At 39.1% G+C, this 24,222-nt stretch overlaps 1 protein-coding gene across 1 annotated transcript; it reads left to right on the top strand.

Annotated features, from left to right (window-relative positions):
- The first annotated feature begins 25 nt into the window (after positions 1-25).
- On the top strand, positions 26-23,882 carry LOC117575560 (dedicator of cytokinesis protein 1). The gene is made up of 16 exons (XM_052008249.1): positions 26-610; positions 10,746-10,857; positions 14,557-14,713; positions 14,770-15,039; positions 15,105-16,407; positions 16,470-16,758; positions 16,817-17,167; positions 17,228-17,402; positions 19,581-20,424; positions 20,482-21,807; positions 21,878-22,109; positions 22,171-22,257; positions 22,432-22,489; positions 22,550-22,726; positions 22,782-22,926; positions 22,988-23,882. Exons 1-16 carry the CDS (start codon positions 565-567, stop codon positions 23,308-23,310), a joined length of 5,895 nt encoding a protein of 1,964 aa, XP_051864209.1. The 5' UTR covers positions 26-564; the 3' UTR covers positions 23,311-23,882.
- The last annotated feature ends 340 nt before the right edge of the window (positions 23,883-24,222 follow it).

Genomic DNA, 24,222 nt, shown 5'->3' with positions numbered 1-24,222 from the left:
CCACCGCTTGTCGCAACTGGTCACACTCCGTTAGTACAGAAGCCGAGCAACAGTTGAAACGAATGCTTCGCTGCGCGCGCGACGTTCATTCCGCCTAATTAATTAATTGTGAACGAAAGAAACAGCGAAGTGGAAATATGCCCGCTCGAGTGTATGCGTGTGTGCGTGCGGGAGCGTAAGCAGAGATTATAATTATGATGGTGCGCGGCCAACTCCCAAAATGAGAACAAATTAACGACAGCAGCAAAGTGCAAATAACAACAACAAGAGAGCAATTATAAATTGTGCAATAAATTATGTTTATTAAGTGCAAGTCAGAAGAGGAGAATGCAAATGTTGTCGGCAAATTGAAAATTCAACTACGTGTTGCTTGAAATTCGTAAATCGTTTTTAGTATTGTTTTTGTTTTCAATTTCGCGCAACGAGTTCGTTGCGTTTTCTTTTTTATTTCTTTTCGCGCAAACGAAAGTGTATAGAAGTATATGCATGTGTGTGTGTGATTAATAGCGTGTTAGTGTTAGTGGTAAAAGTTAAAAGCAACAACAGTAACAACAACCATTCAAGATGACTGTGTGGAGCGATTGCAATGCTAAGCAGTCATTTGGCATTGGTGAGTCTCTCAATTTAGCAAAAGTTAATTTAAAATCAAAGCGAAAAGCGCAAAACAAATACAAATTCAATGATACGCTGTGGAATGCTTAGCGTGAAACTTGTAAATTATTAGTTAAACAAACATTAGACTAAAAATGTTTAAACAAAGTGCTTAAATTTACTGCCTGCTGCCTTTTCCTAGAAAATCACAACAAGTACTACACGCTGTGTGGGTGCGCTGCGTGTTTCTTTCTCACTTCCAAAAAATATCTTAACAAAAGACAGCAACCAACAACAACAACTGCTGATCTGTTGCGCTCTCTTTGCTCTCTATATTCTTACCTTGCTCTCTCGCACTTGAGACTGCTTTGCTTACATTTTGTGTGACTTTGGATCTCGGTTTCTGGTTCCCCTGCTGCGTTGCTACGGTAACTTTTTGTTGTTGTTGTTGTCGACTGCATCTTTTCTCCCTTGCACTCTTTAGCCGGCCATGTGGTCGCTATGTCAACAAACAGCTTCTTTTTTCTCTCCTTTTCCTGCACAATGAACGAGCTGTCTGCACGTTAATTTCGTTTTGCTTTCAATCTCATCCTGTTTTACACACAGCCTCTTTCTCTTTTCAACGCAGCCACAAATTATGCGATCTCACAGCCCTCGCCTGTAACCTGTTTTCTATCGTCGCCCTCGTCGTGCTCACTTACACTCGCCTACATAAGTATGTAAATGCATATCCGAGCGAGAACATCTATTTTCCATTGCATTATTCCAGTCTATTCATATTGACAATGACCATGAAATGTTGTTCGACCGATCCCCTCCTCGCTACGTGTGAATTTTTTTATTGTCGGCACTTTTGTTTGTTGACCTTTCCACACACAACAGCAATGAATTGTCGTTAGATAGTACACCTGAAATGTGTGTAGCAGGTATAGAAATGTCAATGGGATGGGTAGTCTACTAGTGAGTATTACACCCATCACACTGTCGCAATTCCCTTCCATTCAATGGAAGTTTCATTTGCAATTGCCTTTGGTTTTCCACTCGCAATATTTGCTCTTTATATTTACACGTGTCTGCGCCCTCTCGATGAATGGATGGGGGGGCATGGTCCGCTGATTTTGGCTGTCGTCGCTGGCCATAAACTTAATCAAATTCTGCGGCTTTTTTGTTGTAGTACGTAATATTAAAACGATATCAAATTAGATTGCAGGCGACATTGAGTTTAGTTTCATTTGTCGCACTTGTAATGAGAAACCTCCACAGACAAAGGAGATGATACACACATAAACATGTGTGTGTGTGTTGTCAAGAGTATATAGTTGTCTCTTTTAAGTTTAAGGCTGTTTGTCCAAGTGATCCTCGCTGCATTTGTTAGCCGTGAAATTCTACTTTTTGGCTTATCAACTCTAGTTTGTTGTTGTCTTATCGCTAGTTTGGGCTTCATAAATACCCTATAAGTAAAAGTTTACATTTAAGAGGGTATTATAATTATTGTCTTTTATACACTTGCTGTTGAGTTTAAAGTCATTACGCTGATGTGGGGTATTTCTTAGTCGGCCACTTACAGTAGCTGCAATAGTTTCTTTGATTATATTTAATTTTGACGCCTGCCTGCGTCTTTTAGCTATTTAAACGCTAAGCAAATACATGTATGTAGATGTGTATATGTATGTGTGTACAATAACTACGACTACTACAGCAACAACAACAATGCAAACGCATTTCGAAATGCGATAAAAATGCGATTCGCTGTCCCACTTTTCGAGTAAATAATAGAAAAATTTCTTAAGCTTTTGTTTGTTTGTTGTTTTTATTTGTCACTTTTGATGCTTTGAAAGGGATCAATTTGAATGCAAAAATGGTGGGGGAAGGCAGATCGCACATTGCTTAGCATATGGCCCCTTGCAGTGCGTAGCGGGAGCACTCACACACAAGCATACACACACCCGCGCTCGTGCTGTTGCTGTGGCTCACTCATACACTCGTTTTTCGTCTGTCTATTTTGTGAGGATGATTTGTTGTCGTCTTCGTCTAGCTGACAGGCGTTTGCGTTCCTACTCCACTGTACATTGGCTTCAGTTGAGTGTCTGCTGCTTCACCTGCAGTAGTCGACCCCCTCCTTCCCCTGCCCACTCAACTCCCTGCCCACTGTTGCTCCTGTTTACACTTGACTCACCGCTTCTGGCACTACTTTCTTTGCAGTCAGTGCAAGTGAGAGAGAGTCATAGTGAAACTGCTGGCTGTAGAAGCGGGAAAGCCAGTCATGCATTCTACTTCTAAATTTGAATAGCAACTGCAGCAACAACAACTACAACTACAACAACAAAAGCAAACGTAAAACTTAATGAGGCTGTGCATTGAAAAACACAGCCAGAGGAGTTGCCTGAAGGCGAGAGCGGAGTCGGAACGAGTTGAATTGAATTGATGAGTGGCTCTGACTCCGACGAGTTTTGTGGTTTTCTCAATTTAATTAAAATTTTCTTGCTCGTTAATTTTCGTGGTGCATGAAATGCCTCTTTATTTGCATAATTTCAAATGCTTTTCATTTCCCAACCACTACTACTACTCTTGCTCACAGTAACACACATACATACATTCGTTTTGTGTATTGCATGTATTTACAGATTTAGCACTTGACCAAATATCAAGTGACATCTTCTGTTTCTCCTGCTCTTATTCTCGTTCTTGCAGAGCAGCTGCAATTGGTACAACAGCTTTGTCTCCCTCTCCCCTGGAACTCCCCCAGGCTAAACTACTTCACAACCACTTCCATTTAGTTCAGCAGCCAACTTCCCCCCATTTGACGACGAGGGCAGCTGTAACGCACTCTCAATCTAGATCCCAATCTCCGCTTTCCATTTTGCAATCCAAATTGAAATTCAATCGTTGCCGTTGTAGATTGCCAATGTCAAAAGATTGTCTCGACTTGTTGTAATCTTGTAAGGCGAAAAAGCAAAAAAGGTCGTTGCTTGAAATTGCTTCTAATTAAGCATAAATTGCGTTGTTGTTGCGCTGTGGCGAATTGAGTCTAAGTAGAAAGTAACGGAGCATCGCTTGTGGGGGCGGCCATTGTATTGGTATTGGTATCGGCATCGTAATCGACAGGGTGACTCATGCGGCGACCATGGCGGTTGGAACCGGTTTCTATTTACGGCCTCTTCTAGTATTACGTAGCCCTGGGTTAAAGGTGCTAGATGAATCAGGAGCACACGCATCCATTGACTCACTTGAACATAATATATTTTGGAATTATTTTTGGATAATCTTAAAAGTATGTTTATAGCGCTCGCTATCCTTGTTACGCATCTATGAACATTAATTTTTTAGGTCAAGTTTTGGTTTACATTCTCTGCGTACTTTTTATGGTTCGCTCCATAATAGTAATAACAAAAACTTTGTCGCCAACAGTTCCTTTGCTTTTTAGTTGGGTTTTGGTTGTTTTTTGAGTTTATTTTTCGAGTAATTCTTCTAGTGGGTTTTACGAGTGCGGCGCCATTAACTGTAACTGTCAACTGGCCATAAAATCTTATCTACAAATAGGGTTCAGTCTTTTGTCTCTAGGTAAGACAGCGGCCACAAAATATTATGTTTGTTTAATAACTTTTGCAAAACGACAACAACAACGACAAGCAGAAGAAACAGTGGGAAGAAGGAATGAGAATTGACTTAGAATTTTCAGTTTCAACACGCCCATAAAAAGCGCGCCCCAAGAGAGCGAGATAGCGCGAGAAAGAGGGAGAGGGAGATACTTATAGTATGTGTATAAATAAGGCATTAGCCAGGCTGCCGAGCTGCGTCTTAACTGTTCAGCCACATTATAATTGACCCTCAAACTTATCTCACATGTGTGTCTCCACAAATGCGTGTGTGTGTGTGTGTATGAGAGCTGTACTTATGTGTGAGTATTTTTAAGCTATAGATACAGATAGCTTAGCTCACAGCTTAGAACAAAACCGGGCGCTGTAGCAACAAAAGCGTTTTGGAGAACACGCTAACTTAATGCGCCATCGCGAGAACAACAACAACAACAAAAGAACAAACAACAACGACATAGACAACAATAGAATTAGTGATGAGAAGCAGGCACAGTGAGGCTGAAAACTTGTGCTACGCTTAACAGAAATATAATTATAGAACTTGATGCAAAAATATGCTATTAATCAAGAAATTCCCAGCCATTTAAATTCATTTATAATTAAATTAGTAATAATTGTTAATTTCAGAAATTAATTTTAATGGAATTATAGTTTGTCATTTTACTATTCAACAGGTTAAATGATTCTGGATTCCTTAAATATTTATTTGCTACTTTAACCTAGTTTTGTTTCAATACCAGCTATTTCAGCACTGTTAATTTATAGAACTATTGCATAAATTCAATTGAATTTTATTTATATAGACTGATTAGTTAGTTCGATCCATTCACAATGCTGAGTGCATTCAGAACTGTTCGACTTTGAAGCAGACGTCATCATTCACACAACATTCACAGCTTGCGTGTGTCGAGCACTTACCTGCATAAGTATTCACGTGTATTCGTTTGCATTGTTGTTGTTTGTATTCATTTGTATTCGTTTGTATTCATATGCAAGCTTAGTTCGTCAAGCCGCGTGCTATTCAAACCTGAAATTCGAAATGAGACGTCGCTGCTTTCGTTCGGTTCGTCCAGTCACGATCATCTTTATATATATATGTTTATGGATATATATGTGCATATGTATATGACTGAGTGTGACAAGATGACGAAGCGTCGTAGTTTTTGCTTGTTGGCAATTTGTTGTTATTTTTATTGCATTGCATTTATTATGCTTGTTTTGTTGTGTTTTGTTTTTTCTCTTTTTTTTTGTTGTGTTATTCAAGTTGAGCCTCATTTGCTCTTGCACTTGCACTTTGCTCACACACACACACACACACACACACAAGTAACTACAGAGAGAAAAATTATGATATCTAATCAAGCTGAAGCAATTATAGCTTAAGTACTTTTGGTACTCAATATTTCAAGTGCAGACTTTTTATGGAATTCTAGAAACAATAAAATTTAAAATTTACCATTTTAAGTAATTTCTTAAAGTTATAAATGTAACTTAAATATTTGCTGATGTCGATTGAAATGAATAAAATAAAATTTTCTTTAACTTTTCTTCAACGTTTTTTTATGGAACTCTTGAACCAATAAAATTTAAATTTACTATTTTTAACAATATTACTTAAGATTATACATGAATCTTCTTTATTTGCTAATGACGATTATTAATAATCTACTTTTATTTTAAAAAAACACAAAAAAAATTTTAAATTTAGTTTCAACATTTTTTTAATAGAATTTTTGAAACATTAAATTAAAATTTACCATTTACCATTAAAACCATATATCACCATAAACCATGTTATCCATAATCTACTTATATTTTTAAATAAACAATAAACATTTTTTTTATTTTGCTGTTAAGTTTTTTTTTATAGAATTCTTGAAGCAATAAAATGATATATATATATCAGTGATGAATATCCGATTAATATAGATTATTTATAGTATACTCCCATTTTTAAATCAATAAAAATAATACAAATTAAAATTTTTTATAATTGTGCTTCAAAGTTGTTTCTCTCAGTGTAGCCAAGCACACATCATACACGTGCTTGCTGCTCCAACTGGCGAAGAAGGTGGCAACATCCATTCAGCTGCATCCGCTGCTGCTGCCCCAACGGGAGTCATCACCACTCCTCCGCAATTTGTCTCGTTAACTGTTGACTGTGGCCAGCCTCAGTGTGTTTGTGTGTGTTGGCCATAAAGTTGGCTTGGCTACCTGACTTACCTGTGCTCTACCCTTTCTTCGTTCTCGTTCCCGTTCCCGTTCTCGTTCTTTCCCATACCACTGAGCCGTGACTTGGCCTGCTCCCTTGCGCTTATTTATAGCCCAGGCTCTTGCATTTCATTATTCACGTTTGTTTCCGTTAGCCGACAAATTCCATTAAGGCTATTCCGATTGGAAGGTCTAGGGGAAGCTCTCCGCTTGTTGCACTATCGCAACTTGAAAAGGAAATGAGTTCAATTTAATGACCTTTTGATTGCCAAATATCCCTCAGCGCAAGGTGTGTTCTCCCCCCTCCCCTACCCTCCCTCTCTCTCTCTGCCCCTCCCACCAATCGTTGACTGATTGGCAGCAACACAGAGTCAACAGAGTTGACATCGTCATCGTCAGCGACATGAATCATTCTCCATTTCCCAGTAATTACTTATGTATTGGAGTCTTTTTATATGTATACGTTTGCATAAGAACTTATGTATTTACTGGGCTGGCAATGCATTGCAATAAATAACTGGAAAGAGAGAACAGCAAGCAGAGAAAGTCGTCGATAAAGTAAATGTCGACTGTCGAGACTGGAAACTCGATTGATAACGCCTCCTCTTAACTTTTCATACTCTTTTGCAATCGTGTCTCGCATCTATGCTGGGTATGAACATTAAAATATATGAATTATATTAATCTTTTTTGCTGTCTTCTTTTATTTACAATCATCTGTCTGTTTATACAATAAGTAAACTTTATAATTAATATTCAATTAACAGAAATAACAGTTTTCTATTGAGCCAATGGTATTATATATAACATCTTTTCAGTTTGTTGGATTTAAATATTTATCTTCTGACAAATTTATGGGAATATTCTTAAGCACTTCTGCTATTTAAATGATTCACTAATTAACTTCATATAACTCAACATAATAACTTCTAGTTGGGCGAGAAATATATTAATCTTTTCACAAATTCATGGGGGTTTTCTTATGCAATTCTGTTCTTTAAAAGATATATTTATCTTTTGACAATTTCATGGGTTTTTTTTTGAGCAATTCTGTTATTTAAAAGTTTCAGAAGTTCAGATAAATTAATAGCTGGCAAAAGTGTTTCAAACATTAAACTTTAGTTTGATTGAAAGAGAAATATATTTATCTTTTTACAATGTTATTTAAAAGATTTGGAAGTTCATACATAAAGTTCACATAAACTCAATATAATATCTTGCAAAAGTGTTTCAAAGTGAGTTTAATAAATGTTTTCTTTTTTTTTATTTAAATAGCTTTGATTTCGTATTATTGGCTTACCCACAATCGTCATTAAATTCTGCAAATTTCTTTTGCGATTATTTTTGCGGTTGTCCATGGACTTTCCCTTTCCATATTAACACATAGTTATTGCACTTTTATTAGCTCTGTTTCTAGGAAGTCTATAATTAATTTGTTGTTTTGTTTCCTCTCCGCTCCGCTCTCGAAGCCATCAATTTCCTCGTAGTTATAATGCATTCCATAAATGTTGCAAGTCTATAGTAATCTCATTCAATGAGTTTCGACGTGCTCGAGTGCTTCGTTTTTGTGTTGTGTTTGTTATACCCGGCAGCGTCAAGTGGAAGGGGTATTAAATATTAGTGACCGCATTTCAACATAAATAAGTTATTTAAGAAACAATTTTATATTGCGTCAAACTGATTCATCTATTGCGTCGCTGTTGTTTACGTATTTCTAAAGTTTATTATATTTTAATTCATCATTTTTTTAAAAAACAAGTACTATGATGAACAGGTTATAGATAGAGTTATGAGTAATTGAAAACTAAGCATTAACAGTAGAGGTGGAGAACTATCGATAGTCTGCGCCATCGATAGTGATTGATAGTTTCCATAAACTATCAACTATCGACGATAGCAAGGAAAATCTATCGTCGATAGCTGTCGATAGTGCAGTAAAAGAATATAATTTAATTCGTTTTTTAAATAATCCACATTTGTTTAAAGCATAAGAGTATGAAATTGGTTTTCCAATCTTTGTCTAAAAATAATAAATAATTATTATTCAAATAATAAGAATTTTTATTTTTTAGGTTTACCTTAACTGCTATTTATATATTTATATCAACCAATAATTTTGTACGCCTATTTGAAATGATTTGTCCTGCTTTGCTGAAGACCCTCTTCGACTCTACGGAGGATGCGGGTATACAAAGAAATTTGAAAACATATCGACCACTATCGACGATAGCGATTGTCCACTATCGAGAGCGTGTCGATAGTGGCCAACCATCGATAGTCCCGATAGTGCCATTGATAGTTCTCCACCTCTAATTAACAGGTAGCTGATAGTCGAATTCTTTTTAGACTGAAGCTTTCTAACTCGTTGTTGTTGGTTTACAATTGACCCACTCGGAGCGGGCTTAACTTTCCATGCAATTGGGCAGATCCAGAAAATCTCACACAAACTGCGAGAAAAATAAATAAATAATACCTTTTGCAAATTGCTGCTACTCATTGTGTCGTTGTCGTTGCTGTTGTTGTTGTTGGTTGTTGTTGTTGTGCTGTGGAGGTCGTTCTCGCTGGATGTTGTTATGCTTGCTCATCGCACAACGGTCATTGGACCGGGACGGTGGCAAGTGACGCCGCCATCACCACAGCCACAGCAACAGCCACAGCAGCAGCCACAACCACCCGGGGCGTGCCACGCGAAGGCAGCGGCTCCTCTTTATTATTGTCGTCGTCGTTGTTGCTGTTGCGTCTGCTTTTGGCGTCGCCTGCAGCTGTGTGCCACAATTGTATCTACACCAAACACACACATACACGCAGACAACTTATATTTACTATAGTTGTGTTTGTGGCTTTCATTATCGGGCGAGGAAGTGACGACGATGTCGCCAGCGGCTGCAATTCAAGCGTCTGTTATGTGCTCAAGCTTTGTGACAATCCTCGTCGAGAGACGCCACAAACACTATCTACTTCTCTCTGTCGCATTTCCATTTCTCGACTTGACGCGATCGAAATGCGTCATTTACATAGCTAGAACCTTATCGGAACTGAGTCTCGCACTATAGGAAGTGAGCGGTTAGATAAATCTCACGTAGTGCACTGCAAGAAAAATGACAATCTTAGCAACTAAGAAAGCTACGGTCGAGTGTACTCGAGAACCCGCAAAACAGTTCGGTATTCATTTAAAAATATACTAAATTAATATACCACAAAGATAATAAAAATATACTGAATGTTAAATATAGTATATTGATGATAACCGCTACACACATGTATGGTAGAAGGGTATTATTATTTAGTTGGTTGCTTTGGCTGACAGTTTGGTATATTTTGCATATACCATAACGCGCAAAATATACCAACTAATTTAGTTAGTTTCTTTGGCTGACAATTTGGTAGATTTTGCTCTGTAGTATATTTTGAATGTAGTAAAAATAAAGTGCCAAATATACCGGCTAACTTAGATAGTGGCTGTGGCTCACAATTAGGTATATTTTGCACCATAAAGCGCAAAATATACCAACTAAATTAGTTAGTTGATTTGTCTGACAATCTAGTAGATTTTGCTCATGGAGTGCCAAATATACTAACTATCTTAGTTGCTTTGGCTGGAAATCTGGTATATTTTGAACTATATGACATAATTTTAATGTAGTCCATAAAGTGAAAAATATACCAACTTTGCTTTGGTTGACTATATATTTTGCATTCATGTGCATGGCATATTTTAAATATAGAGAAAATATACCGTAGTGTGCAAAATATACCAAATATCTTAGTTGCTTTGGCTGACAACCTGGTATATTCTGAACTCTGTGGTATATTTTGAATGCGGGTACAAAAAATAAAGAGATGCACTTTAAGAGATTTTTAACTTAACACATTTTAAGGAATTAAATGGGTGTGATGTTTTTTTTTTATTTATTTTGAAATATCAATAATTTAATTTCAACTTTTGCGATGTTGTTTCAAGTTTTTTATTCGCATAGCATGCGCAGTATTTTTTTTTTTCACTCTGTGCCCCCAAACATCATCATTAGTCATATCTGCGCCAATGCCAAATGCTTTAATCCCCATCCGCTAGCTGCCACCAGAGAGTATCATCAGTGTGTGTAGACAACCCTAGTTTCCGATGTGGTTTTCGCTCACTAATTGATAACCCTCACCCCAAAAAAAAACTAAATGTTAGATGAGCTAGATTCACCTAGCTTGCGGATTTTGCACGAACTCAGCTCGGCTCAGTTTCGTTTCATTGCTGAGCCGCGGCAGGTGATGCAAATAAATCTCATTTACATTTAGATTCACTTTATTTTGATTTAATATTTAATCGAGCATTTCCTTTCCTCTCTACTTTTACAGCCAAATGCAATTTTGATCAGGACACGAAGCCACATCGCCTCAACTTGGATGTCGGCGACGCTCTCATCATACTCAAAGAGACCACACATTGGTACTACGGCTACAAACAAAAGTGAGTATACCGACCGATTAATTATGCAAATCACTTTTTAATCTCCCCATCTTATCTACGATTTTCATTTTGGCTTTCACTCGAACGTAGTCTCTCTTTTTCCTATGAAATATTCCCACTCGAGAGAGTCATCAAAAAGAAACACTGCAAATAATTAGAAATTTAGTCAAATAATACACGATATGCAGATTAAAGACAATCACATTGACGCCCACACACCTGCGACAATCAAGTTGATTAAGCTCTCAGACAGAAAACTAATGGGACGGAAATAAATGAAAACATCAAAGAGAAGATGGACCGTAAAATACTCTAGGAAAATTAAAGAAAGTAGTTATGGGTAATTCTATGTACGAGAAAGTTTATTATTTTGAGTATAGCTTTTGATTAGCACTTTAATAAGAGCCAAGAATGATTTTGGAAATGGTTTTCTGTTTTAAGATGATTTGAAAAATTAACAAATTCGTATGCAAACTAAAACATTATCGAATTTGTAAACCATATCGTAAAACTGAATACATTTCTAAAAGAAATCTTAGAGCTTTAAGAGTAATCTTTACTTATTTTTAAAACTGTTTCAGTTTATGATTCTTTTCACTGAAAATAGTTTAGGCAGAGAATTACACATAGTTAGTTTTCACTAAAGGTTCGGGAATTGAAACTTTCAATTTGTTTACCTATAATATTCTATTATATTATATTCTATTCAATTCTATTCACTCTATTCTATTCTATATATTCTAAAAATGATTCTATTATACAGTTTTCCTCGGAATATTTAGATTACTTAGAATACTAGGTTTATTTAGTCGAAGGAAATCTGTTTACCTATTTTAGTATGATATAAAAAGTAAACTCTTTAAGAAAGAAAGTTCACTTTTAACAGTTGTAGCTATCCGCTTTGCACTCCCACATTTACAGGGTATTTGCGTGGGCTGATAAAGATCTCATCTACTTTCCATTTCTGCACACATTCTTCCACTTCCACTTTGGCACATTTGTATACATGATTGTATCAGCGCTTTTCCTCAGTCTCGAATCTCGCTTTTCAACAAGAACTGCAGACAACGGAAATGCTCTAGAATCGAGTTCAGTTGAGATGCATAAATCAGGTAACCAGCTGTTGGCCACGTTGTTATTTGTTATTGTTTACACGATCGCACAGCTTGTTAGAATCTGTGCCATGTTTCCCAATACTTAACACGCAATCTGTAGTTAACCCTTTCCCTCATTTTTATCATCTCTCTGCAGATGCGGCCATGTGGCCGGAAAATATATAAATGGTATCTCGATATGGTGGCAGACTGACCCTTTTGCTTTTTGGAGAGGGGTTTACTTTAAATTTATCTATCGATGTTTGTGTCTTGAAGGCACGCCTCTTATCTTTTTGCCCGAGCATAACAACAACGCGATTCACAGATACAGTAGCCACAATGCAGCGTAGAACGTTGAACAAACAACAATCGTATCGCGATTGGCTAACTGACCTTTTCCTCATCACTTGCTGACCCATAGAACATGTTGAAAATAAATAAATAAAAAGAAAGAGTCAAGATTAGATCAAGTTCGAGACGATTGTTTGCTGTCCATTTGCTAATGCTGGGGCACACTGTAGTTTATACATTCAACAATTTATTGCTGCTGGCGATAAAAATGTGAGTGTGATGATGAGTAGAATACTATAAAGAGTGTGTGTGTGAGAGTGTGAGGCATTTAAAAAGAAATTCAATGCGTCGTGATAACCTTTCGTATTTGCTTTTGTTTCGGCCTCCCATTTTGTTTATTTATTGAAAAGAATATCAATTTTAATTGCGCATTTTCTCACGATTTTCCAACGATAAGCAACTCCAATTCCAATTCCTTGGCTTGTTTGTTCTCCATCTAATTCGATGTGATTCGAATCAATTTCGGATATTGAAGGTCAGTTGAGAGTCGCCTTCTACCTGCCCCAAGTTCATTGGAATTATTTGTCACTTTAGAGAGATTGATCTTCAGGGATGAGTTAACTGTCTACTGATTGATAGTTCTTGAATAATGAATGAATGCGTCTCTATGCGACAACTACTCGACTTGTGTTGGTTGATTGTTGCCTCGCAGTCAATTAATGCGGCCACCCCGCATGTCAAGTTTTGAATTGAGCCAAATTAAAGCATTCCATTTCATTTGCGAGTGTCACACTTTGCGCGCACTTCCTCAGCGCCCTCCCTCTCTGCCTCTCCCTCTGACCCCTCTTTATCTTCTTCCCTACAAGCATTGCCTCAACCCCAGTCCCAGTTCCAGAGCAGGCCCTGCCCCAACCACAGTACGCAGCTCCAGCGACGAGTCGAGTTGAGTTGAGTCGAGGGTTGGGTTGAGTAATTCATCAGCGGCGACGATGAATTGTGTCACGCTGCAGTTATAAGCATATATCGTGCATAACTCATATATAAAACTACATAGATATGTCAACATATGTTAAGTGCGAGGGTTGCTCTTGAAGTTGTAGTACATTAAAAACTGATTTTAGGTTTCTTTCTTTATTCTACTAGCTGAATAATGTCAGATATTTTCCTAATATTTAATATTTCAAAGTAATTTTTATGTTCTGAGATCTTCTGCTGAGTAATATGCAAAATAATAGTCACGTTTAACCTTTAAATAGTAATGTTTTGTAGTAATATTCCAATTTTAGCAAAATTATAAAACATTTTCTATGAACAATTTAAGAAATTTATAGTTTCTCTTTTTCTTTAATGATTAAAGTGTGGCCTTAAATATTTAAAATGTAATAGTAATATTTATTAGTAATATTCTAATTTTAATACAACGATTACATTGATTTTTTTATGATTAATTAGTGTAGAAGTTCTCAATGAATCAATGATTAAAGCGTAACCTTAGATATTCAAAATGTAATAGTAATATTTATTAGTAATATTAAATTTTTAATACAATGATTAAATATTTTCTATGATTAAATTGAATTTTTAATGATTAATTAGTTTAGAGGTTCTCTCTGATGATTTGTTCTTCAATGATTATTATTAGTAGTATTATTTTGTTTTGAAATTAAAATTTTCATACAATGACGAAATATTTTCTAGCAATAATAAATAAATAAAATTATTAGTTTAAAGGTTTTCTCTAAAAATTCTTTCTTCGATCATTAAATTTAAACCTCTAATACAAAAATTAAAGATAGTGTTTACATTTAAAAAGTAAAACTATGTTGTAAAGGTATTACTTTTGAATAATGCGGATTATCTGCTTAGGAAAATAAAATAAATTGTTGATTTAGAGGTTCTGTCTGATGATTCTTTCTTCAATGATAAAGTGAAACCTATTGTACAAAGATGAAAGATTTTGTTGATATTTGAAAAATAAAACTAGGCTATTTACGTATTACTTTAGAATAATATGGATTATCTGCTTAAAAAATAAAATAAAATTATAAAGAAAGATATTCTAAATGATGGCATTTGCTTAATTTATTGTTTCTTTACCCAACTTGCTTTCCTCGTCATTCCTTTAACATACTTTCCTTTGTTAAACCCTTCGAACTGCCCTCGTTTCTATATCCACAATTATCAATGTATATCTTTTTGTTGGTTTTGCCAGCATTTGTGCCATATGCAGGCCACATTTTAATATGCTTATGTGTGTTTGGTTGGTTGTCTTTTTATTTATTTATTGTTGTCTTGTTGCGTTTCCGTTTTGCAGGGCAAAGGAAACACGCGGCATCTTTCCCAAGAGCTATGTGCATCTGTGTGAATACAGCATAGTGAATGGGGAGTATTGCATACAGCGAACCGATATCGTCGAGGAGATCACAAAAGTGATGCTCGAGTGGGGCGGCATTGCCAAAAATTACTTTCTGGTAAGTTCATCTTGAATCTTAAATACACAACGAAACTAATTTTATGTTTTTTGCAGAGCACAAATCCAAACTTTCAGAAGATACGACGCAAGATGAATGAGCTGAGCATCAATCGAACAGCGTTGATCTCGGGAAATCTTCCGCTCGACGAGATGCGCAAGGTGAAGCTGCAGGCGACGGCACAAATTGACACCGGCAATCGATTGCTCGGTCTCGATATGGTTGTGAGGGACGAGAGTGGTGATATACTGGACACAAATGCCATCTGCACTACTGAGTTGTATGAGAATCACATGAATGCAGTACAGCGCATTGAGAAGGCAAATGTAAGCGAGGAATAATCAAATTATGTTAAATTACTTTTCGATTAATCGATTTATATCTCGAACAGCGTCTTTCAAGTGATCGCGACTCGCTGCGTGGCCACAACAAATACTCACACAACATTCTGCTGCATGTGAATGCGTTTGTGTGCAAGTTCCAGGAGGATTCGGACCTGCTCTTCACGCTCTTCGATGGCGAGACACACAAACCCATCAGCGAGAACTATGTGGTGAAATGGTCACGCACAGGAATCGCTCGTGATGTTGATCAGTTCGATAATATTCGTGTGCTGTTCACCGATCTCAGTCGCAGTGATCTGAGCATCTCGAAGATGTATCTGGTGTGCTATGCCATACGCATTGGCACCATGGAAGTGAAGGATTCAACAGACTCGAAGCGCACCAGCATGAGTATTGCCAACAGTGTGCTCACAGCTGCCAGTCGCAAGCATTCGCAATTGTCTGTGAATTCGAATGGCTCCTCAAGCAGCACTGGAGAGTACATTATGCGACGTCCTTTTGGGGTGGCCTGCAAGGATCTGACGCCCATCATCAGCAAGCCAGAGGACTTTCGCGGCAACCTCGACTTGCCGTTCATTATGTGCGAAAAGGACACTTTGGATGGCACGCTGCGCAAGCTGATTGCCAACAAGGATATTGGCAAGATTGAATCAAAGATGGCAGTCACCTTTGAGGTGCTGCGTGGCGACATTAAACAGATCAAGGAGGACTTTCCACGACTGGTGCACACTAATGTGCCAGTGGCACGCAAGATGGGCTTCCCCGAAGTCATCTTGCCGGGCGATGTGCGCAACGATCTCTATTTGACCATTTGCAGCGGCGAGTTTGCACGCATTGCCAAGACCTCGGAGAAGAATGTCGAGGTCACAGTCTGCGTGGCCAACGAGCAGGGTCAACTGGTGCCTGGTGTGATGAGCATTGGCGCCGGACATCCGCCCATCGATGAGTACAAATCGGTGGTTTACTATCACGACGACAAGCCCAAGTGGCAGGAGACGTTCAAGATTCATGTGCCCATCGAAGAGTTCAAGCAATGTCATCTGCGCTTTACGCTCAAGCATCGCAGCAGCAACGAGCAAAAGGATCGCTCCGAGAAGCCCTTTGGCCTCGCCTATGTGCGTCTTATGCAGTCGAATGGCACAACAATACCCCAGGGACAGCATGTGCTCGCCGTCTATAAGATTGATCACAAGAAATACGACAAAACCGTGGCCAATTGCTACATGGAGCTGCCGGCGACAACAGCTGAGCTGCAAGGCACCAAACCATCGGTTGGCGGATTGAGCTTGCTGCCCAAGGATCAGCTGAGCATCTGCGTCAATCTGTGCAGCACAAAGCTGACACAGAGCGGTAAGCATGATCACATAATATGCTTTGTGAATGATTTATTTATGAGATTATCTCTTTTCTAGTGAGTCTGCTGGGTTTGCTGCATTGGTCGGCGCACAAGGAGCGGCTGGAGCAGTCTCTGAATGCCTTGTCGGATGTGCCCGGCGAGGAGGTGGTCAAATTTCTGCAGGACATACTCGATGCGCTCTTCAACATACTCGTGGAGAATGAGGAGCCCGAGAAGTACGATCAGCTCGTCTTCATGAGCATTATTCATCTGATTGAAACGGTGTCTGATCTAAAGTATCAACACTTTCTCACCGTGCTTGATGTCTACATCAACGAAAGCTTCTCCGCTACCTTGGCTTATACGTAAGTCGATCTTGAGGATTACAAGCTGTCAACCGTTGTTAATTTATGTATTCTACAGTAAACTTATGGATGTGCTGATGCGGAATATACGCGATGCTATTACGCCGTGTGAAAAGTCTGCCGATGGCATTGAGCTGGAGGAAAGTCCCGCAGTGCGTCGTCTCTATAAGACAACACGCTATTTGCACTATGTCATGAAGTTTGTCATCCGATCTCGCGTGTTATATGCGGCCATGAATTGCAATGCGGATTACGTGGACTTTGCTACGCGTTTGCAGGAGCTGCTCAAAATGTTCGTCGACATGATTGGATGTCCCAGCAATCTGCTAAAGTCCGAAGGTGCCTTGCTCAAGAATCTGCACACAGTGGCCACGGATTTGATGGAGGTGTTCGATGAAGTGCATCTTAGGTACGTTTTCATTTTAATTTCTAAATTCAACTTGTATTCATAATCAATCTATACCTTCAGCATTTCGATTGTGGAGATACTGGAAAAGTTCCCGAAACGTCGTCTGACGCAATCAAAGATGGGTTGCATCAAGGACTTTGTGGAGACGAAGCTGTTCAGCTCACCCAAGTGCCGTGCCATATTGTTGCCGGTATTCTGCAAGCACATCAAGGATCATCTTCAGAGCAACGATGAGGTATGTGAAAGTTCAGTTAATTACACTTTGCTTGTGCCACTAATAATTGATTCATTGGCAATTGCATTCTGTTTATAATCTAAAATTGCATCGTTTCAATTCTGTGTTTAATGATACAAACTCGAATCAAGTCTTGTGGAATGCACCAAACAAGACAGCAAAATTAAAACATAACTCCGACACATGTTCAAGCTTAAAAGTAACTAATTCTCAATACAACACAACGAACTCTAATTAAATAAATCAAAACAAATTTTAACATTCAAAATCACCAATTATACTTACATAATTACCAAACGCTTTAAATATGAAAAGCGCTTTCCATTTTGACCGAAAATTGCGACATCAACTTGGCATGTGAAGTGTCTTAATTTTGCTCAGTTTCCAGAAGATCGAAGAGAGCCGCAAACTCATCGACAACTATCGATAGTATTTTCATAACTATCGCCTGCGTTCCGTCGATAGTTTGCAACTCTTCGATCAAGATTTATTTTATGTATTTTGTAGTTCTTGCGAGAAACTTTTAGTTAGTCTTAAGCATGCTGCGTCTGCGTTTTAGAGACTCAATTTTTATTTGGAAAACACTGCAACTAATTGGAATGCATTTAATATTGTTTATTTGTCTTGTGTCTGTAATTTGTTGTATTATTTTTAATTGTCAATGTCCTAGACTTAAGCACTCTGTACACCATACACACACACACACATAATTTATGTTATCTAGTTTAAGAGTATACAAGTACTACATAGTACGCTATATATGTATGTATATCTATGTGTTTTGTTAGACTGTTTAGTTAGCGATCGATTGATCCTCATCGTCGATAAGTGTTTATATAGTACGTCTGGGTTTGCCGTTAGTTAGTTGAGCGTGTTGATTTAGTATGTATACAAACTGTCTGTAATCAATGTTTATATCGCAATTGCATAAATTGGCAATTCATCGAAAGCACACATTCAAGCACATCAAAAAGCTCATTAAAGCTCACACTCCAATCTCAATCAATCCCCCACCACTCACCCCAATGTATCTGACCAACTGGTGTTCTAGTTTGTCATACAAAATATGCATACATATCTCTCTCAATCAAGTAAATAAGCACTACGCACACAATCTCAACACAACACCCACATAACAGGCACAGTATATAATGCGAATGTATATGTATGTACACCTGGAACGTCCACCTCTCTCTCTTACTCTATTTCTATCTCTCTTTCTGTCACACCTCATTTGTCTGTAATAAGTACATACTTCTTAATACGTACTGGTTGAATTCTCATGATCGAACTAAATGTTATCCCAATGTTTTTCCAACTATAAAACCCACCGTGGGGCCCACACACGCTATCATAATTGTGTTATATACTACTATATGAATAGGGCGACTCGAAAACCGATATCTGGCAGCAAGAAAAGAATCTTTCGAAAGCCGCCAAAGTGCTCGGACAAGAAAAAATCCTACCTGCACACACGTGAAACGACCGCCAAAAAGGTAAAACAAAACAAAACGAAATCGATCTCGATCTCGATAGAACTTTTACACCAATCAATCAATCACAGATCAATCAGGCCTATGTAACGCACGTCCAAAGCGAAGCAGTTTACTTTAATTATTTATACTTTTTATAAACTTAAGTTATGTTTTTTTTATTTGCCATTTTGCACTTGCCGGTGATTTGTGCACTTTTAACGCTCAAAATGGCTTTTAATTTTTAAGCTTTGCTGCGTCAATTGCGATCAATTCACAGAGCTGTAGAAAGCTAATTGCTACAGCACACACGTCACAACTTGTTGTAAGCAAGCTGACTGCTACGTCACACAAGACGTAGCTTGCTGTTGCTAAGCTAACTGCTATAGCCCACAAAAAGCAACTTGCTGTTGACCTACAACAAGCTGACTGCTACAGCACTGTAAACTGATCGCAATTGGCAGGCGCCAAATTTGTTAATGTTACTTGCGCAGCCTCCTTGCCATGTTCAATGTGTTTTTGCCCCGATTTGCAAACGTTTTTTGTGTTATTTCAACTAATTTAAACTTTAATTTAATCAATTTAATTATTGTTAGTCACTAGGTTGCCAGCAGACACCTGAAAGGATAATAAATTAATGCTAGCATAAATATTTTGCCCGCTTTACAATGCGAACTTCACTAATTTGCTTTAATTTTGCTGCTAGATTGCCGAGTGCATCAACATTATGAACAACATCCTCAAGCTGCTCTATCGCTCCGACGTGGGACCCACGCACAACGATGTGCGCGACATTATGATCATTCTGCTGCGGCAGGTGATGAAGGCGGCGCATGCTTTGGATCGAGATACAGGCGTCGTGGGACAGTTTATAGCCATTATGCTGGGCATATTGCAGCGCATGGATGCCCAGCATTACAAATACTTCGTCAACGATCTGCATCAACAGGGCGAACTCAAGGACTTTATTATCGAAATCCTGTTGGTGTTTGAGGAGCTCGTTTCACCCCATCAGAAGGCTGTGTTTCCACGCGACTGGATGGACATGATCATGCATCAGAATACCGTTATACTGGGTGCACTGCAGCAGCTGAGCATGGTCATCACTGACTACTTCCTCTGTCCGGTGTTTGACAAACAGATCTGGTCGAATTTCTTCCAGTGCTCGATTGCTTTCCTGGTTCAATCTCCACTGCAGTTGAACGACTTCAATGACAACAAGCGACAGATAGTGTTTGCCCGTTATCGAGATATACGCAAGGATACCGCCAAGGAGATACGCAAGATGTGGTTCCAGCTGGGCAAGCACAAGCCCAAGTTTGTGCCACAACTGGTGGAGCCCATACTGGAGATGAGCATGATACCCGAAACGGAGTTAAGGCGTGAAACGATTCCCATCTTCTTTGACATGATGCAGTGCGAGTATTACAGCTCCCGACTGGAGCTGGAGAGTTATGGCGACACCAAACACAACAACGCTCATCACAAGGGCAACTTTAGCGAGTTCAAGACGGCCATGATCGAGAAGCTTGACATACTCATTGGAGCAGGTAAGTTAAGACAGCAGTTGTTTCCTTAAAACTTTGCTAATTTGTTGCTACTTTCAGGCAAAGGTGATCAGGAGTACAAGGAGTTGTTCCAGAAGATCATGCTGGAGTATTGCGCCGCACACAACACGCTCAATGTGGATGGCACCAGCTTTGTGGCCATGGTGACGAAGCTGATGGACAAACTGCTCGAGTATCGCTGCATCATTCAGGACGAGAGCAAGGAGAATCGCATGGCCTGCACTTTCTCGTTGCTGCAGTTCTACTCCGAGGTGGATCTCAAGGAGATGTACATACGCTACGTCTACAAACTGTGCGCTCTGCACATGGAATTCGAGAACTACACGGAGGCCGCATTCACGCTCAAGCTGCACACGGAATTGCTGCGCTGGAATGATACGGAATTGTCACCGCAGTTGCGCAGTTATCGTCACAGCAACTGTCGCACGCACCGGGAGCTGAAAGAGGCGCTCTACTTTGAGATCATGGACTACTTTGACAAGGGCAAGCAATGGGAATGTGCCATCGATATGTGCAAGGTGCTCGCCCAGCAGTACGAAGAGGAGATCTATGACTACATTAAGCTGGCGGAGCTGTTGAAGCGAATGGCGCAGTTCTTTGAAAAGATCCTTAAGGAATTGCGACACACTTCCGAATACTTTAGAGTCTGTTTTTATGGCTGCGGTTTTCCACGTCTGCTACAGAACAAAGTCTACATTTTCCGTGGCAAGGAATACGAGCGTCTCAGCGACTTTTGCTCCCGAATGCTGGTGCAGCATCCGCAGGCGGAGCTCATGCAAACGCTGGAGGCACCAGGCGAGGATATAACGCATGGCGATGGGCAGTTCATACAAGTCAACAAGGTGGAGCCCATCATGGATGCCGCATTCTCCAAGTTCAACGAGAAGATCATCTCGAACGAGATCGTCAAGTACTTCACTTCAAACAATGTGCAAAAGTTCCAATTCTCGCGACCATTCCGCGACAGCACCGGTGGCGGTGGCATGGATGATGTGAGGAACCTTTGGTTGGAGCGCACCGAGCTCATCACGCAGTTCCCACTGCCGGGCATTTTGCGCTGGTTCCCTGTTGTGGATGCGCACACTTTCAAGATATCGCCACTCGAACATGCTGTGGAGATCATGAAGGAGACCAACAAGGACATTCGACAGCTGGTCATATTGCATCAAAGCGACGAGAGTCTGACCATTAATCAGTTGACCATGAAACTTAATGGCATTGTCGATCCCGCTGTTATGGGCGGCTTTGCGAAGTATGAGGAAGCTTTTCTCACCGAGGAATATGTAGAGCAGCATCCCGATGACAAGGATCTGGTTGAGGAGCTCAAGGAATTGATTGCTTTGCAGATACCACTGCTGAAAATTGGTAAGGCTCACTTTGGAAATTGATTTATTACGAATAATGTCATAATACTATATTTTAATTTCTTCCTTAGCAATTCGCCTGCATCGACAGAAAGCGCCGGATAGCTTGAAGGCACTGCACGATCATTTGGAAGGCTGCTTTGCAGACATGCAACAGCATGTGGAGTCACGCTACGGTCGCAAGACCTGCGACTTGAAGATTGAACGCGATTCGGTGATCATGCGACGCACAAACTCCTTTTTGCCGGCGCTCTTCGACAGCGGCAATAATCGATTGTCGGAGACCAGCATGGGATCCTCCGAGTAAGCTTTTATTTGGTTTACTTTAAGTACTCTATTTACTAACTCTTTTTTGCCATTGCAGCAGCGGTCTGTCGAAGTCCACGTTTCTACCGCGTCCGCCTACAAACTCCATCAAATCCACGCTGGCGAGCTTAAGTTTCAATACAAAGTGAGTTGGCTTGTCCTTACGATTGCTTCTCCAAGTAACAAAACTCTCTTCCATTTTGCTACTTGCTCTTTTTTTAGTTTAAGATTTTAATTTGTTAATCGATTATTATTTCTTATGGTTTATTTTTTACTTTATTTTTAATTTATTGCTTTATTTACTTTTGCTCTTGCGCAGCACCAAAGGCACCAAGCACAAGGACAAAACTCCCGCTAAGCGACGTTCCATGAAGCAGGTAAAACCAAAGCAGATCAAATTAATTGATCTTCAGCTAAATTATATTTTATATTTTCAGCCTCGTGACGCTTTGAGTTTGCCTGTGACTAACAGCCAATGGTACACGCCGCCTCTGACCACCATCACCTCGACACCAGAGAAGGAAATTAATACCTCCATTAATTCGCTGGCCAGTGCTTCGAACACCTCATTGAGTGGACCTAAAACACCCGATCCGCGTGTGCTAACCGAGGAGGTAGGATTGATATATCAAACATTGCTGAACTGCCTTTAATGCTTCGATTTTACAGCTGACACCCAAGCGGCCGCTGCGTTCGGAAAAGGAAAAAGAACGACGTTTATCGAGGCCAGCGAGCATTGCCACGCCCACGGCCAGCATCAAGACATTTGCCGACACACGCTCCCTCTCCGAGAGCAGCAATCGCAACTCAGTTGGTAAGTGCAAAGGAGAAAGCTTTTATATTCGCTTATTAATACAAATATTTCGGCATTCTAGAAACCACCGATTCTACTTCAGAGGAGGACATTCGACCACCGCCTTTGCCTGCCAAGACACGCGACTCAACGGACTTTAGCAGCCTGTCGCATAGTTTGGACTGGAATCCAAGTAACTACACAATGTTGAATGTGCTGAGCAGCAATACGAGCACGACCAGCAGCAGCATCAGCACCACAACGCTGACAAAGACCAGTATTACAAACACCACGTACGAGTATTTGGAGGCCACGAACTTTAGCGTGCAGACACCAGATGCCAACAAACCGCGTCCGCCAACGCCGCCGCCGAAGCCATCGCGGCACAGCAAACACATTCCATGAGCGAAGGACGAAAAAAGGAACAGCAGGAGCAGCTGCTGCTGCCATATAAATGAAACAGAAACGAAACAAAACTTAATTGTTGTCGAGTGCCAAATATTCCCTGTTACTACATATATAGCACTAATCAAAGTGAGATATCATGCACAACAAACACAATCAAACAAAACACACACACAACATTTGCCTCACATGACCGACTACCAAATAGATAAACGGCATCAGTGTCTTAACAAATCAAAAAACGATCGCAATAGATGTGTAAGCGCTAACGAAAAGAAAAGCTGACGAAATCTATGTAAATCTTAAATGTTTATTCAAATTGTGTTACAATGTTTAAATAAGTTGAAATGATATTATGTTGAACATGTCGTCATTTTCGTTTTAGTTCATAAACAATACACTAATTATAATACTAATTCTATATACATTTATTATATGTAAATCAATACGATATACTCTTATACGCACTCTTATACGTCTTGTCTTCCGCAAGTCTCTTTGTATTATGCAATTTATTAACTATTAAGTACGTTTCTTATGCAAACAAGTGCCACAATTTACAACAAAACAAATAACAAGAAATGTTTAAGCACAAATTCGAAAGTCAATTACAATACGCAACAAAAACAATCTTAAAAATTAGCCAAATTTTTAATGAAATGATCGAGAAAAACTATATTTACATACACACAAATTTTTGTACTAACATTTACGACAATTAGCCATAAAAGTTTAGCATTAATTGAAAGTACATTTAAACGTTGAACAAATAATCTTTTACATTTTGTTATACATTTGTATGTGCATATACATAAATCGTATGTATATTTTGTCTAAGCAACCTTTATGTAATTACGTAATTTGCGATCTGTGTATCGGCCAAAGATTAAGCAATAATAAAGTACAATTAAG

The sequence above is a fragment of the Drosophila albomicans genome, chromosome 2R (genome assembly GCF_009650485.2).
Source record: "Drosophila albomicans strain 15112-1751.03 chromosome 2R, ASM965048v2, whole genome shotgun sequence".
Taxonomy (NCBI): Eukaryota; Metazoa; Arthropoda; class Insecta; order Diptera; family Drosophilidae; genus Drosophila; species Drosophila albomicans.
The sequence above is the reverse complement of the archived record's forward strand: the minus strand, read 5'-3'. Positions and strand labels throughout refer to the sequence as shown.

What these genes read in the sequence shown, in the direction of transcription:
- LOC117575560 (XM_052008249.1), top strand. Translation starts at nt 565, where the DNA reads ATGACTGTGTGGAGCGATTGCAATGCTAAGCAGTCATTTGGCATTG. An exon ending in TTGCCAAAAATTACTTTCTG is followed by an intron (nt 14,714 to 14,769) that starts GTAAGTTCATCT and finishes TGTTTTTTGCAG; the next exon opens with AGCACAAATCCAAACTTTCA. An exon ending in TGACATACTCATTGGAGCAG is followed by an intron (nt 20,425 to 20,481) that starts GTAAGTTAAGAC and finishes TGCTACTTTCAG; the next exon opens with GCAAAGGTGATCAGGAGTAC.